Source organism: Condylura cristata, unplaced genomic scaffold (genome assembly GCF_000260355.1).
Source record: "Condylura cristata isolate star-nosed mole 26May11 unplaced genomic scaffold, ConCri1.0 scaffold00022, whole genome shotgun sequence".
Lineage (NCBI taxonomy): Eukaryota > Metazoa > Chordata > Mammalia > Eulipotyphla > Talpidae > Condylura > Condylura cristata.
In genome coordinates, this window is record NW_004567123.1 from 23177235 (window position 1) to 23192882 (window position 15648).

Here is a 15648-nt window from a genome sequence, read left to right on the forward strand (position 1 = left end):
GGGGGGGCCTGGGAGAAACCCGAATTTCGGCGTCCCCCCAAGCCGAGCACTGGGCGGGGCCGGGCTGGCCCAGTCTCCGCGCCTCTCACCCGCGGACCCCGCCCTCGGTTCCGCCCTCATCTAACCTGCGCCCCCATTGGTGGCGTCCGGCGGCGCGGCCGCTGTTATTTTTCGAATATATAAGGAGGTGGAAGTGGCAGCTGCTCCAAGAGGCTTCTCGGACCGGTGGCTGGTCACCGCGCCCCTCCGCCCCTCCCCACCCTTCCCGCTTCCCTCTCCTCCCCGGCTTCCCTCGCTCCGGCCCCACAGCTCGCTCTCTCCCTCCCTCCTTCCCTCCCTCCCTCCCCTGGACCCACTTCCCATCCAGTCCCCACCTACTGTGCCGGGGTCGCGTCGCCGTGCGGGTCCGGCGGCGGGCCGGCCCCTGCGGACCTCGCGCTGATGGAGCTGCAGCAGCCGGGTCCCGCGCCGGCCTTGACCCTCAGTCCGGTCGGCTTGCGCGGCGGCGCCGAGCGTCGCGACCGCCTCCCCGGCCTCCAGCTGGGAGCTCATGGCCCTTTGGGGTCCCCGGAACGCGCGGTCGCTTCCTCGCCGGTCACCACCCTCACCAAGACTATGCACGACCTCGCCGGGCTGGGCAGGTAAGGCGCCCCAAGAGGCGGGGTGTGGGGTAACAGGCCTGTCCTAGGGTGTTGGTCCCAGGCTTCCTGGGGAATGACACTGGGACCGAGCCCCAGGGGAGCAACCGGGAGGCGTCCCAGGCCACGCCTGCTCCAGGGGTTCATGACAGTGTCTTGCTCTTGGCCGGCAAGGGCCCCTGGGGGCCCTCCTCTTCTTCCTTACCGGACCGCCATCAGGCTGCTACCTAATCTCTGCCCAAATCACCATCTTGCCCTGGGCTGGGGATCCTGAGCCTAGAAAGGGAATTTGAGGGTGGCAGAACCCACGCTGCAGCACAGGGGTGAAGGGACTGGCTGGATCCGTGCAGCTCCCTGGGCTCTGTCTGAGCTTTTCCTCAGAGCAGGAGATCTGAGCTCTGGTCCTTTCTCTAGGAAGGCTTCTGGCTGGATAGAGACCTGAGGAGTTTAGGGCAAGCTCTTCAGCTCTGCCCACCCTCGGGCTACAGCCCCAAGGTGGTGTCCAGCCGCTCTTGCTCCACCCTGGGCTCTTCCCCCAGCACCCAGGAGCACCCTTTAAAAACCAATCAATAAAGAGAAGTTCTACCAGGCCTGCATTGGTCCCCTCTGCACCCACCTCCCTGGGGCAGGGCAGAGTGGTTGGGCCGCTCCAAGATAGTGGCTAGTGGAAATACTGACCATCCAATCCGTGATCCCCACCTTTACCTTTCTCCTTTCCAGAGACACCCCAAAGAGGCAGGCAGGCAGCCTATCCCGATGTATGTCTGAGTCTTCCCTGTCATCTGAGTCTTCTGAATCTTCTGATGCGGGTAAGGCTCAGGGGTGCCTGGGAATTTAGGGGGGCTGCCTGAGACTCCTAGTTTCTGTGTGTGCATCAAACTACATCCTCTCATGGCCTTTGGCTTCAGGCGCCTCCCCTACTTCCCCCTGGTAGGGCTCACCAAGCCCAACCCAGACCGGCTGAGCCAGCAGTAGGGTGGGGCCCTAGGAGGGAGATGAGATCTTACCTATATTTAAAACCAGGCGCCAAAATCCCTGACCTGCAGCCTCACAGCCCCACCTGGGAGGCATTAGGATGGAAAGTTGGTCATTGTATAACATGCACTTGTCTTCAGTTACAACCCTTTCTTTTAAAAAGCTGCTCTCTCTCAGAGCAAATTCTTTTAATCCAATTCAGGAAAAAACATGCTTAGTTTTGAATTGAAAGTCTCCGTAGGCATTTCCATAGTATAAATGGAGTAGAGTCTTGTGCAATTTGGGAAGTGGTGTGTTAGCCTGGAGTGGGGGGTGGGGGGTGTGTGCATGGGTTAGGACCTGATGGGGGAAAGTGCAGAAAGGGCCACTATTTTCAAATCAAGCCACCCTGTCCCCCCAGGTCTTGGCATGGATTCCCCCAGCCCTGTGGACCCCCACGTGGCAGAACAGACGTAAGTGAAGAGGGATTCCCCACTACCAAGAAACTGGTGCCACCCTTTGGGGATCCCAGCTCTAGCATAAACTCATGGGAAAGGGAAACCTGAGAAAATGGCCAGGCCCCTCAGATCCCAATGTGAGGAAACTGATTGCCCTTCCCACAGGACTCTGCTGGCCGAGTGGCTGAGGCGACTCGGGCCCAGGAATGGAGGGGACGCTGGCTGCGGACCTGGGCTCCTCCAGCAGCCCTTGTCCTGTGGGAATGTCGCCCCACTGCATGTCCTATTTCCCCTCTACCTATATACATTTCCCACTATGTACACTTTTCTGTGAGATACCACAATTTAAAAATATCGTTCAATGAATTCAAAACTTAAACAAGACGGTTGCCGAGGGCTTTTTGGCCCTTGGCGTTCCTATCAGTTCCCGCTGGCTTCAGTGGTCTTGAGGCTCTGACCACCCCCTGGCCCAGGCCCCGGTGAGGGAGTGCAGGGGGCTGGGGGCTCTGCTCAGCACAGAGCTCTCCTCCTTGGTCATGGGGCAGGCTGGGGGGGGGGAGCTTTATCTTTCAGAGCACAGCTGTTCCTTCCAGCTGTTAGGGCCACAGCAGTGAGAGCAGCTGCCAGACATTAGTGGGAACAGCTGGACATCCACAGGCTGAGCTGAGGGGCGGGGGCTTTGCGTTTAGGGTCCTGGGTGTGTTTCCTCCCCTTGCTTTTGATCAGACTGGGCTGGGGTGCAGGGTTTGTGAACAAACAGGAAACGGGGAGAGAAATGGGTAGGGTGGAGGCTAGGGCAGGTTGTTGTTTGGTGACAACAGATAGCTGTCCTTGTTTTACCCCCAAGGTCCAGGTGCAGATCAGAAATCAAGCTAATAAAATTGGTCATCTCGGTGCCAGGTTGGCTGGCTGTAGCCATGCCCTCCCTGGGGTCTGCCCTGACCTTTCAGCCCTCCTTGCCCCCCCCCCTCCACACCTGCTCCGACAGTTACACAGCTTCTCAGAAGAAGCTCTTGTGTGTGTGTGTGCAACACAGATGCAACAAGCCCAGCATGGCAGGTGGTCTCTGATAACTTAGCTGGGGGTGGGGGCCTGCAGACTGCCGCTTATGCCCCAGCCTCCACAGGAACATCTGTTGGAATTCCTTGCCTTCTGGCCTCTTCTAAGGCAAGAGAAGGGGGTGGGATAGAGGCTGGGTCCTAGAAAATTCCTTAGGAGGGAGGAGAGGATGTGACCCTGCACATCTGCCACTAGGGGGTCTGGCTTGGTAGACTAGGGCTGACCTGGGGTGTATTAAGTCTGGCCTAGGGCCTGGGGGGGGGTCATCAGCAGAGCCCCACAAAAGAAGGAAGCCCAACCTCCTGGCATCCAGGCTGCAGACACCCATATTGTTGGGTGTAGCCTGTTACCACGGTTCAGATGCCTTTTCTGGTGGCCATATGGCCTCCCTGAGGTGATTTGCATACAGGTGGAAGGCCTGTGGGCAGGCTGGTGAGACCGTTGCCTTGGTAATGCCTCAGCGAACCTGTGACCCGCCTCAGCTGTCTCCGCTGACATTCTCTGAGCCTTTTTCCATTCAGACTGGCCTGTTCTCATCTCTCCCTTCCTAATACCTGGATCCCTAATCGTATTCTACCCCCCTTTCCAAGGCCTGAGTCATGGCCTCTGGGCCTTGTGGACTGGGGCCCTGGTACTGGGGGTATGGGGTGGGCTCTGAGGCACAGCTGGGCTGCATGCGACCTTTCCACCTCCTAGGTTTGAACAGACCATCCAAGCAGCCAGCCGCGTTATTCGAAAGTAAGTCTCCAACCTTCCATGTGTGGGTAGATACGGATGTTGGGGGGATACAAATGGAGGGTGATCTCTCATGCCCTCCATAGGGGTGCACAAGGCTCTGTGGTAGAGGGCTGTCCTGCATGCTCTCAGTCCCTGCTCCCAACTCTCCAGTCCTGACCTATCCCTGTTTCCTTCCACAGTGAACGATTTGCCTTCCGCCGCTTCCAGTCTTTGCCGGTGGGTGCCTGTGAGGCCTGACTGGGGTTGGGCACAGACCTCAGGCTTGGGAAGGGTCAGGGGCACCCAGAGGGTGAACTGCAGGCGTCAAGTGGCTCTAGTTTGGCGGTGGGAGGTGGGGTTTGGGAGGTGAAGGACCAGCTGGGAGTGTGGAAGAGAGGGGTAGCTGGATAGGGCCTGGGCTGGGGCCACAGGAAAACAGCCTTCAGCACCTGCTGCCCAACCTCTCTCTCCAGGTGAGGCTTCTTGGCCACAGTCCCGTGTTACGGAACATCACCAACTCCCAAGCACGAGACAACTGGAAGAAGAGGGAGGCGTGTGGCCGAGCCCTCCATAGCTCTAGGGACGACAAAGAGAATGTGCGTTTCCAGAAGGCCTGAGTGGGAGTCTTCCTGGGAGAGGAGGGGGTTTGGGCAGGAAGCATTTGGTGGTGGTGGCATTTGGTCACCCATCCCCGATTTGCCTGCAGGATGGACTTGTCTTCAAGATGCCTACATATCCCAGCTGTGACCACGTGCTGGCTGAGTGGGCCAGCCGCAGAGAAGCCTTCGCCCAGAGGCCAAGCTCCGCGCCTGACCTGATGGTACAGAGATCTGAGCTGTGTGGGGCAGGTTTGCCTGCAGCTTGGGCAGGGCCTTGAGGCAGCCTGGGGAAGGGGCCTGTGATTCTGAGTCCCAAGGCAGCAGGAGACTTCTTGGAAGGATGGATGGGGACCCCCTTGGGTATCCACCTCTGAGTAGCCTGTACTTTGTCACCCACGCAGTGTGTCACCCCTGAGCAGAAGATGGAAAGACAACAGCTGAGTCCCATGGCCCAAAGCCCCTTCTCCTCGACCCCTGCTGAAGATGCTGCTGAGGAAGACGATGGATTCGTGGACATCCTGGAGAGTGACTTAAAGGTAAACAGCCTCGCTCCAGGAGGCCCCTGCCCTCCCTCCCTGGAATCTCCCTAAGGAGGAAAGCTCTGAGCTCCTGCAGCAAGACTATGACCTCATTCCAATGTCAGAAGAAGAACTGGAGGTAACTGTCACACACTGACCTCCGGCCAATCAGAGAGGAGCGGGTGGCTGGTCCCGGGGAGGGGAGGATGAGCAGGGCAGTGGGCTGCCTGGTCTCCGGCGTGGCCATGCTTCTCCCGGTTCCGAGCCAGCCTCAGCGACAAGTGGGGCTCTACGACTTTCCGTTCTGGGGGCCGCCCTGTGTGGAGGTGCAGGTAGGGTGATACAGGGTTTGCTGGCAGGACACGGCGGCCGCACTGCAGCACTCAGCCTCGTGCCTGTGAGTGTGACTGTGTTCTTGCTGTTTTGGCCTCAGGATGACGATGTGGTTCCTCCCGGCATAGAGAGTCTCATAAGCGCCCCACTGGTCAAGACCACGGAAAAGGAAGAGGAGCAGGTGGGCCTCTGGCAGCCCCCACATGACCTGGAGGGTGGGCTGTACCTGCCAGCGGGATGGGGGGCTGGAGGGCGCACAGGCTGGGCCCTCTGACCCCCCCAACCTGCTGTCTCTGCCAGGATCTCATCATGTACAGCAAGTGCCGGCGGCTCTTCCGCTCTCCGTCCATGCCCTGCAGGGTGATCCGGCCCCTCCTCAAGAGGCTGGAGCGGCCCCAGGACAGGGATGTGCCCGTGCAGAACAAGCGGAGGAGGAGTGTGACCCCTCCAGAGGAGGAGGACGAGCCCGAGGAGCCCGTGAGTGCCCTTCCCCTGCGCGGGCAGGCTGCCACGCTTTGAGTCCACGCTGTGAGCCCTCCTTGGCCATGTTGGAGCACAGGGTACATGTACCCGCTCGAAGCAGCGCTGGGGGCAGCCTCGTGCCTGACGCTGGCCACTGTCTGCCCTGGCCCGCAGAAAGCCCGTGTCCTCCGCTCCAAGTCCCTGTGTCACGATGAGATCGAGACCCTCCTGGACAGTGACCACCGTGAACTGATCGGGGATTACTCCAAGGTACCAGATGGGGCACGGAGGAGGCGTGACCCCTCCCTCTCCACCGGCCCCCGGCCAGCGGCGGCTCTTGGGCCTCCCTCCCCCCTGCCCAGCCCCTTGTCCTGTGCCTCTTACTGTCCTTTACTCACACCTGGACGCCTGGCTTTTCTTGGCCTCCTGTCTTAAATCTGCCTTCGACATCAACTGGGTGTCAAGCCGATGTCCAGATGGGCGCCTCCTTGGGTTGGCACAGGGCGGGAGCAGGGCCCACGGAGGAGTGGGACATTCATCTCCACGCTCCACCTCTTCGTTTCCCCTGCGAGGTTGTTTCCTGGGGATCAGACCCAGGAGGCCCCTCTCAGTTGCTAGGGGAATCAGAGCTGAATTAAAAGTCAAAGCAGACGTGACCTCTGGGCTCAGGAATGAAACGCCCTCCTCTGCAGGCCCCTAGTCTTACCCATTTCACGTCCCTTCAGGCTTTCCTGCTGCAGACCGTGGATGGGAAGCACCAGGACCTCAAGTACATCTCTCCAGAGACGGTATGCAGGGACCAGCCATCCTCAGGAGCAGTGCGGAGGGGTGGGAGTGCTGGTCAGTGGGGTCTAGGGGCCAGCCCCTGCCTGCGGGGCTGGCTCCACGGTCTTACCTCCGTGGCCACTACAGATGGTGGCCCTGCTGACAGGCAAGTTCAGCAACATCGTGGAGAGGTTCGTGGTTGTGGACTGCAGGTACCCCTATGAGTACGAAGGTGGCCATATCAAGGTGAGGACGGCGATGGGGAGCCCTGGACGCTCACCCAGTCTTGCATGCCCTGCCGGGAGGGTGAATGCGTGGTGTTGGTGTCACCTCTGGTGGGGAGGGGTCCTGCCTAGTGAGAGGTGGGGTCGCACTGCTGAAAGGCAGGTCCTGCGTGGCGTGGGGTGGCCACCCACAGCAGGGCTGTGCTGACCCCAACCTGCACCGACAGACCGCTGTGAACCTGCCCCTGGAGCGAGATGCTGAGGCCTTCCTGCTACAGAGTCCCATCGCGCCCTGCAACCCAGACAAGAGACTCATCCTCATCTTCCACTGTGAATTCTCCTCTGAGCGTGGGCCCCGCATGTGAGTGTCTGCTCCCGACGTCCCTGCCCGAGTTATCAAGGGCTGTGGCCGAGTTCCAGCCCAGCCCAGGTCCCTCAGCCTGGGCCCCCAGTCTCATCTGACAGTTAACATCACCCCTTCCCTCTTTGTGGCGCGCTGCCCTTCCCATTGGTCCTACAGCTCTGCCCCTTGCCGCCTCTTGCCCAAAGTGTTTCCAAGCCTCCAGCCATGTGCTTAAAATCCTAGACCTCATGGACATAGTGCTTCAGTGCTTGATGGCCTTAGGCCCCCCACGGCCCCCCGCCCTGGTCAGTGTGAGTGCTAGTAGCTCTCCAGCCAGGCTCCACGTGCTGGCACCGGGCCAGGTCCTGCCCAGCCCTCCTCCCTGCTGCCCCGTTCAGGCCCCTGCCTGTCTTCCTCGCCCCTGCAGGCCAGGGCACCAGCCTGCCCAGGCTGTCTCTGTCCTTTCCTCTCTCTCCTTCCCTCTCATCTTCCATCAAGTCTCATCCTCATCCTCCTGAAAGTTTGTCTTAACTTTCGTCTTCCTCTTTCTGCTCCCCCTTTCCCAGTTCAGCCATACACAGACTTAACAAAAGTTGCGCAGCTGGAAACAAGCCCTTGATTTGCTCTCTTCCTTCTGCCTCTCCAACTCCTTCCTTCTGCCTCTCCAACTTCTTCCGCACCCTGTAGTAAAGCTAAAATTGGCCTTGTGCTCTCAGGCTGCGCTGGAAGGCCTGCTGCGGCCCCCAGGGCCGTCGGGGCTCGGCCCCGACACACTGACCCTCCACCCTGCTGGTCCTAGGTGCCGCTTCATCAGGGAGCGAGACCGGGCAGCCAACGACTACCCCAGCCTCTACTACCCGGAGATGTACATCCTCAAAGGCGGCTACAAGGAGTTCTTTCCGCAGCACCCGGTACTGAGGGTGGGGTTGGATGCAGGGAGAAGCCTCCTGAGTCGGGGGCCTAAGAGGATGATGGGAGAGCTGGGCCCCCTGTACAACTGGCCCCTCCTGTCTTGCACTAGACCTTCTGTGAGCCCCAGAACTACCGACCCATGAACCACGAGGCCTTCAGGCAGGAGCTCAGGACCTTCCGCCTCAAGACTCGCAGCTGGGCCGGGGAGCGAAGCCGGCGGGAGCTCTGCAGCCGGCTGCAGGACCAGTGAGGACCAGCTGTGCTCCTGCCTGTCTTCCTCAGCCCTGCAGGCCAGGGCGCCAGCTGCCAGGCGGCCCACAGGGTCTTCTGGAGGCCCCAGGCACCATCCAGGGGAGCGAGGAGCTGGGGGTGTCCCCTGGTGTGGCCCTGACCTTGATCCCCTCCCTCCTGTCCATCTCATGCCACATCCTGGTGCCCCCACCCTGCTCCAGTCCCTGAAGAGCCCAGCCTGTTGACTTAGTGAATTGGATTAAGTCCAGTTCAAAGGACGTGTTTTGTATTGGCAGAAGCTTTTAGAAGCTTTTGCTTTTTTTTTCTTCCTGTTTGAGTGAACCCTCTGTCTTTCCTTATTCAGAAAAGCCCCCTTTTGTCTTAGGACTTTGCATGTGTGAGGCTGGGGGAGAGCTACAGCCCCCAGGATGGCCAGCAGGGCGCGGCCCTCTTCGCACACCTGCGAGTGTCTGCCTCTTCCCTTTCTTTCTGTCTCTCCTGTCCGCCACGTGAACATTTCAGCACAAACATAAGCTCTTACTCTTTCTTGTTTCAGTGTTATTGCAGGCTTGATGTGTTTGTCGGACTTTGCTGAGGCTGAGGCTCCACTCTTTGGGATTCAAGTGTTAATTACCTGTTTGACCCTGGCTTCTGTGGTCTCAGAAAAGGCTGTAACCGTGGGCCAAGGTGGGTGGGCCTGTGGGCGAGGGCGGCCCACTGGAAGCCAACCCCACTGCTGTGAACCCTGGGGCCCGACAGGTCAAAACCTGCTGCTGTCTGTTGCGGTTGGAACTTGGACAGCTGGATGGCTGGATGGTTGGACGGACAGACGGTGGTGGGTGCACAGGCCTCGCACACACAAACCTTGAGTGGAATCAGCTCAGTGAGCATGACGGCCTGAGGCAGGAGCCTGTGTGTCTGTCTGTGTGGACTAATTCTTTACACTTTAAGGTTTGGAAATATTCAAGAGGAACTGTCACGAAAGCCGCTAAATCAAGGACAGAGCCTCCCTGGATTCTGAATCTCAGAATGTGGGACGCTGTGCCCCAAGGCCCTGCTGAGTCTTCTGTTGGGGCCTGGGTTCAATAAAACACTGAGCAAGCTGAGTGGCCAGCATGGCGTCTGTGGGGCTTTGGCCAGACAGACCATGGTCATCCCTGCGGGTGGGATTGGACGCAAGGAGTTGGGGGTGAAGCCTCCTGGGGAGGCAGGCAGCCTCCTGCTCTCCCCTGCCTCCCTCCCCTGAACCTTCATCTCGTGGTTGAGGAGCCTGTGAAACTGGATCTGGCTCTCCTGGCCCCTGTCTGGCTACTCAGGTGTCTCCGGGCCTGCCCTTCCTGAACTCTGCCTAGGAGGCAGCTCCTCTAGAAGCATTAATGGCGCCCATTGCCCTCAGCACAGAGTTCAGGCTCCTGGCATGGCCTTTCAGGACCTGGGCTTTCCTGACCTCGCCCTTCTCTCTCTGAGTCACGCCTCATGCTTTGGGCTTCCTGTGTCTGTGCCTTCACATATCTGCATCATCCTCAGGTTATTCTTCAACACTTGATTTCAGATGTCACCTCCCCCTTCCTGCCTGCTCGGAAACAGCATTCTCAGCACCCTAGCAGAGCTCCTCTTAGCCCACATCAAAGAGTGGGAGAGGGTCAGCCTGGGAGGCTGGTCACCAACCGGGGTCTCCACAGGGCCCCTTGGGTGCCACGATGCTGACAGCCCCTGCAGGGAGTCACTGATTGTCGGGACTCCATTGCCACGCACAAGTGATGTGTCTCCTGTCACCCTGCACACACTCCGTGTCGGGTGCTATCACTGCCATCTGTCAAAGGTCATCGACCTTCTGGAGTGGGTGGTGCCATGATTCTTCACTCCGTTTTGCAGATGGGAGAACGGAGGCTGTTTCCTACAGAACAAGACAGGACTCCGGGTTGCTGTGTTCCTTATGCCCAAAGCCTTCATTTCTGTCCAGAGCACCCTGAAAGGGCACAGTGGCGAGGGATGTGGGGGTGTGGCTGTGATGGCCTGGGAGCCTCTGCTCAGAGAACGGGGCCTGGAAATTTCCAAAGGCCCCTTCCACTGAGCAGGCAGCTGACACCAAAGCCAACATTTACTTGAGTAAAGGAAGTACCCCAGAAAGAGAAAATAACTGTGAAAGGAGGAGACATGAAGGCCTGAGGTGAGGTGGGGGGTGAGGGCCTGTGCTGGTGGTCTCAGAACCGGCCAGGTTTTCCAGAGCAGAGAGGCCACTGGAAGCGGAGGGAGGGCGCTCACTGGCCCCAGGGCACACAGCAGATACCCAGCAGGCGCTCCAGCCGCCTAGGGCTCTCCACTCCTGCCTCCTGCCTTGGTCCCTGAGCAGCAGGGTTGGCGGTTAGGCTGCCTGAGCATCTTCATCCCACTCTTCAATTTGGAGCCAGCCGCTGGGGAGGAAGAGCCAGCCGCTGGGAGGTGACACCTGGTGCCAGGTGTCACCAGGTGCTGACGCATCTGTCCCCTTCAGGACCCCCCCAGAGTTACAGTTGCAGTCAGGGACGCTCAGTCGGGACCATGTTTCTTTTCCCCATATTGTCTCCTAAGGTTGGTATTCTGCTCATTTTTCAGGAAGGCAGGGGTGGAGGTTGAGGGGCCTGGAGTGGGTGGTTCTTGGTCAAGCCAGGAGACAGCGCTCCCTGAATGCTGACATCTGGCCTAGGGAGGTGTGGGATTCATGGCCCCACACAGGCCAGGACCCCTCTGACCCGGGGTGTCTAGGAATAAGACAGATGAGCCCAGCACAGCCCCCCTCCTCCGCCCCTGCAAGAGAAGTTATGACTTTCTTCCTGAACACTCACAAAGAGGAGTGGTTTAAAACCCTGGGCTGCCAGCCAGTTCCAAAGGTTGCTTGGTTAAGCAGGGCGGGGCAGGAATTCCAGCCTGGGCCCAGCGTGTGGGGCCAGTTCATGTGGTTAACGAGCTGCGTGGGTTTCCTAGGGCAGGGAACCAGCCTCTGCCAAGCTGGTCAAGTTAGCGGGCACCATACAGGGTTAGAGGAAGCAACTGTACCCACTGGGCATCATCCATGATACCTACCAGGTAACGTGCAATGACAACCAAAAAAATAGCGTTTACCGGCCTCTCTGGTGGCCGAGGGCTCGTGGTGCTGTCACCACCATGGCCCGCCTCGACGGCCTGATTCAATCCCCGGCCAGGGAGCTGGCCCGCGGGGTGCAGCAGACCTCCTTGTCTCCCCTGCTGCTTCCCGGGCAGTGTATTTCAGTGAGTCTCTGCTCCCCACTCTGTCTCTGGTGGGTCCTCTCACCCCACACACACCGCTGGCCTGCACCCCAGTTCTTCTAGCAAACATAAGTCTTTTTAAAAAACAATATTCTTTTTAATTTGAGAAATAATCAACGTTTCATCAAGGGCACAATCCTAAGCAGAGGAATACTCAAGACTCAGGTTTCCTCAGGAGGTTCCTCCACGTTCTTTTGGGGGACCCACACTCCAGGGGTCACCCTTCCCTCGACCTCAGTTGAGGCAGATTAGTCTTGTCTGTTCTGGAGCTTCATTCACATGAAATCAGGTTGTCTCTTTGGCATCTGGCTTCTTTCAGTGAGCATAATATTTAGAGACCACCCATGTTTCATTTAGCTGTTTACTTCTGTCCGCTCCTGTGTACAGTATTCCATTATACCGTATACTCCTAAGAGGCAATATTACTCTTTTTTTTCTGGTTTATTGTTTTTTAAACCATCACTTATAGGCAGTAAAACTCACTCTTCTGCGTATTCAGGTCTGTGAATTTTGACACTACGATCAAGATAAGACACACTCATCTTCTCCATAATTTACGTGGAATTCGAGCAGATGACACTGGGAGTCTCCCCAGGGGTGGGCCCACGCCAGCCAGCTCTAGGGTCCTCCACCTGGACCTCCAGAACTGTCCCACCAGCAGTGCCTGAAAGTTCTGTGGCTGTGGCCCCCTATTGTTATCGAAATCAGTAAACTTGAATTTCTCTGAACATCTCATTGCTGGCTGTAGAGAAGAATTCCCATCACTGTCAAGGGCTGGCTTCTGGCTGGGATGTGGCATAAATGGGGGTTCGAGCATTACAGATCCAGCCCGTTTCCTGACTCTTACATTGAAATTCTGGATTCATTCTCAAGTCAGGATCTTCAAGTGATTCTTTGGAGTTTTCTGGCTGTCACAGGCTTGAGTTCATCCACTGACAACAGCTCACAACCACCTAGAAAACTCATGATTTCTAAAGTCTTTATCCTTAGAATTGAACACAAGGCACCCTACTTTCCAGAGGCAGTAAAACTGTCAGTGGTGTAGAAAAAAAGGATGTTTAGACAAGGGGGAGGCATAGTCATGTGAAATCTGGAAACAATCAGGAGAGGGAAGTTGAGTAATAATAGAGCTGTTGCTTGAAAATCACGCCTTGAGAGAATGGCGGACGATGTGAAGTTATTCAATCTATTGTTCCAAGAAGACAGTTGGTTATGGGACAGATGGCAAGAAGCATTCCCACCCAACCCACACAGGACTTTGTGTGGGTGCCAAGCGGTGCCTAGGGCTGCTTTGCCCCACCCAGCCTGTACCGGCAAGGCACACACCGCTGGGAGGGGGTGGTGAGAGCAGCTGCCAGGCTCTGAGTCAGCGGGGCCTGGGGCGGTGGGAGGGGAAGGGGGGCTCACATGGCTGGGCCTTTGCTGCCTCGTGGGGCCTCCTGGCTCTCAGCCCTGCAGGAAGCCGGGCTGTTTGAAAGGACGAATCACACATGGTTTGGTCCTGCTGGGCCAGCCAAGATGATGAGGCAGCGACTCCCTGAGGGGAGGGCTGGAAAGGGGGGCCTGAGTTGGGATGGGGAGAACTGGAGAAGGAGGTCATCCGGTCAGGGTGGGAAGGGAGCGCCCAGGGCTGGCTTGCAAGGGGTAAGGGGGTGGGGAGGATTGAGGCCTCCTAGAGCTAGAGATTGTGCTAAGCTAGCAACACCCCCCTCAACTCCTCCCACCAGTAGCAGAGCAGGGAGGGAAAAGGGCAGCTGCAGCCTAATGATATGCACACTTCCACCAGCACAGACATAACACCAGGACAATCTGTAGAGGAAGGGTGCCTCAATGTCCTCATCTGTAAAATGGGGACAGAAGTGTCCCTCAAAGGGCTGTGGCCTGGGTCAAAGGGGCCGATGCATGGAAAACACTCAGAACTGAGCCCATCTACTTAAGTCTGTGTGTAGCTGTGATTTCTTAAGGCCAATACCGGGATTATAAGGTCAGGCAGGTAAAAGGATGAGTCTAGAAACCTTTAACTTAGCAAAAAAAGGAGCCAGCTTGCGTTGCAGGCAGAGCGGCCCACTGCACCAGTCCAGGTAGCAGTGAGAGGGCTGCTGGTGGGGCCCGTGGGGACCGAGGAGGGAGCCACCCACTCACTCCTTGCCCATGTGGGGCAGTGCCATCTCTGAGATAGCCCAGGGAGGAGGGGGAAGGAGGGAGAACAAGGCCTGCCCAACTTTGGTCTACTTTATTCTATGGCAACTTTATCCACTCGATCTTAGTTCCCCAGGATTCTCAGAAAAGCAAGCTTCTTTCTCATAGTTTCCTGCTCTACTCTTTGAGGACAGCTAGATGGCTTTATCAGGGAGTCATTCGAAAAATCCACTGCCTGAGGCTGGCTGATCCCTCCTCTCACCTTCCCATACCCAGAAGAGGCGTTGGCTCCACCAGCCTGGCCTGAGGTCTCAGGGTCTGTAAGATTTCAGCTGCAAGAAACAACAAGCCCAGTTCAAGGTGGATTGGCTAAAGGGGGGGTGTGGGGGGTGTGGGGGGTGGTGTCTCCACGCATGGCGGGGGAAACACGCAGCTATAAACACAAAAGATGAAATCATGCCATTTGCACATGGATGGAGCTGGAGGGGAATCATGCTAAATGAAATAAATCAGCAGGAGAAAGACAAATGCCAGATGCTGTCTCAAGAAACAAAGCAGGCAAACAAACCAAAAGCCAACGCTTGGATTCTGACAACAGGACTGTGGTTACCAGAGGGGAGGGGAAAGGGCTAGAGGGCAGTTGCCCACTGCAGTGGAGGCTGGAGGGCACCGAGGTGTTGCACACTGAAGTCCTGGGCGCGCACTCCTAGGACACACGCGGTGTTGTAGACCAGTGCTTACAACAACGCTGTAGCAGTGACAACTAAACCCAGTGGGCTGTCTCTGGGGAGTGAGCTCCCTGTCGCTGGAGGTGTGTAAGCAGCACCTGCAGCTTGATCCTGAAGTCTGGAGGCTGCAGCAGGGCTCCCTAAACCAGGCTGCCCTTCAGGAACACAGGACCCTGCCTGGCTGGGTATGTGGGGGGTGGAACCAGCTTTCCCAACACAGCCAGGATCAGTCCTGGCACTCACATCCCTGAGGTGGGCATCAAGGGAGCTCAGGCACGGCTGAGCCTGTCACAGTGGGGTTGGCCTCACTCAGATAGTGGGTACAGCTGTGGGGGTGGGATGGGGGAAGAGCCGACATGAGGGGCAGCAAGGAGTTTCCCCAGCTCCAAGGATACTGAGCTGAGCAGGACCAGGGAGTGGGGTGATGGACACTCGGGGGGAAGGATGGGAAGGTGTGGCCCCAACCCCATCTAGGTAGGCGAGCTGGGCCTCAAATCCAGCCAGTTGCTCCCTTCCAGCTCCTCCACGTGTGGTGATTTAATTCGTTTTACTTTTCTCCCGTCTCACCTATTAACGGTTGTCAACCTTTGACTGAATACCCACTAAGTGCCAGCCCACACCCTGCCCATCTCAGATGCTGCCTCCCTTAGAAATGTGTTAGGCCACATGCAACAGAAACCTCTCATGGTGGTGACACAAATAAATGTTTGTGCTCCTCACTCAGCAAGAAGACTTGGTGGAAACTCGAAGAATTGGTGGAAACTCCTTCTCGCCTCACTGTACTCAGCAAAACGATTTTTGATCTTGGGAATACAAGATTGCTGAGGGCTGCAAAAAAGATAAAGGAACGGCACTTGGCTGGGCCCTACCTTTCTGAGAAGTTAGGGCCCTTCTGATGGTGCCCACAGATGTAGCTCACATAGTGCCCAACCTGCTTGGGAGGCTGGGGACTCCTGACTGGAGTCCCCCCAGGTCCTTGAAGTGAGAGGTGAAGGGAATAGAACCGAGTTGAGGAAGGCCTGTCTCCTTTCTCTGTAGTTATTCTAGTCCAATCTTCACCTCCAGAATGTACTTCCTGCCAACTGCTATCTCTCCAGAAAGTCTAGTACAATGCCACCTCTTCCATGCAGCATTCCTAGATGACTTCTCTAGGTTCTCTCCCACCCTGAATCTGTTTGTCTTCTCTCTCGGCTCCTACCTGCCTTGAACACTGTACAGAGCCTGCTGGAAATACAGATTACCTGGAGAACATACACAGCAAAATAAGCAAATGAGTATATGAAAGAGTGGCATGTTCTTCT

General features: G+C 57.3%; 1 protein-coding gene across 1 annotated transcript; it reads left to right on the top strand.

Moving 5' to 3' along the window:
- The first annotated feature begins 351 nt into the window (after positions 1–351).
- Positions 352–9316, top strand: CDC25B (cell division cycle 25B). The gene is made up of 16 exons (XM_004687366.2): positions 352–641; positions 1359–1447; positions 2014–2065; positions 3806–3847; positions 4027–4063; positions 4300–4422; positions 4533–4646; positions 4827–4961; positions 5377–5457; positions 5577–5753; positions 5913–6008; positions 6464–6526; positions 6651–6749; positions 6955–7088; positions 7870–7981; positions 8092–9316. The coding sequence occupies exons 1-16, from the start codon at positions 442–444 to the stop codon at positions 8230–8232; spliced, it is 1695 nt and encodes a 564-aa protein (XP_004687423.1). The 5' UTR covers positions 352–441; the 3' UTR covers positions 8233–9316.
- The last annotated feature ends 6332 nt before the right edge of the window (positions 9317–15648 follow it).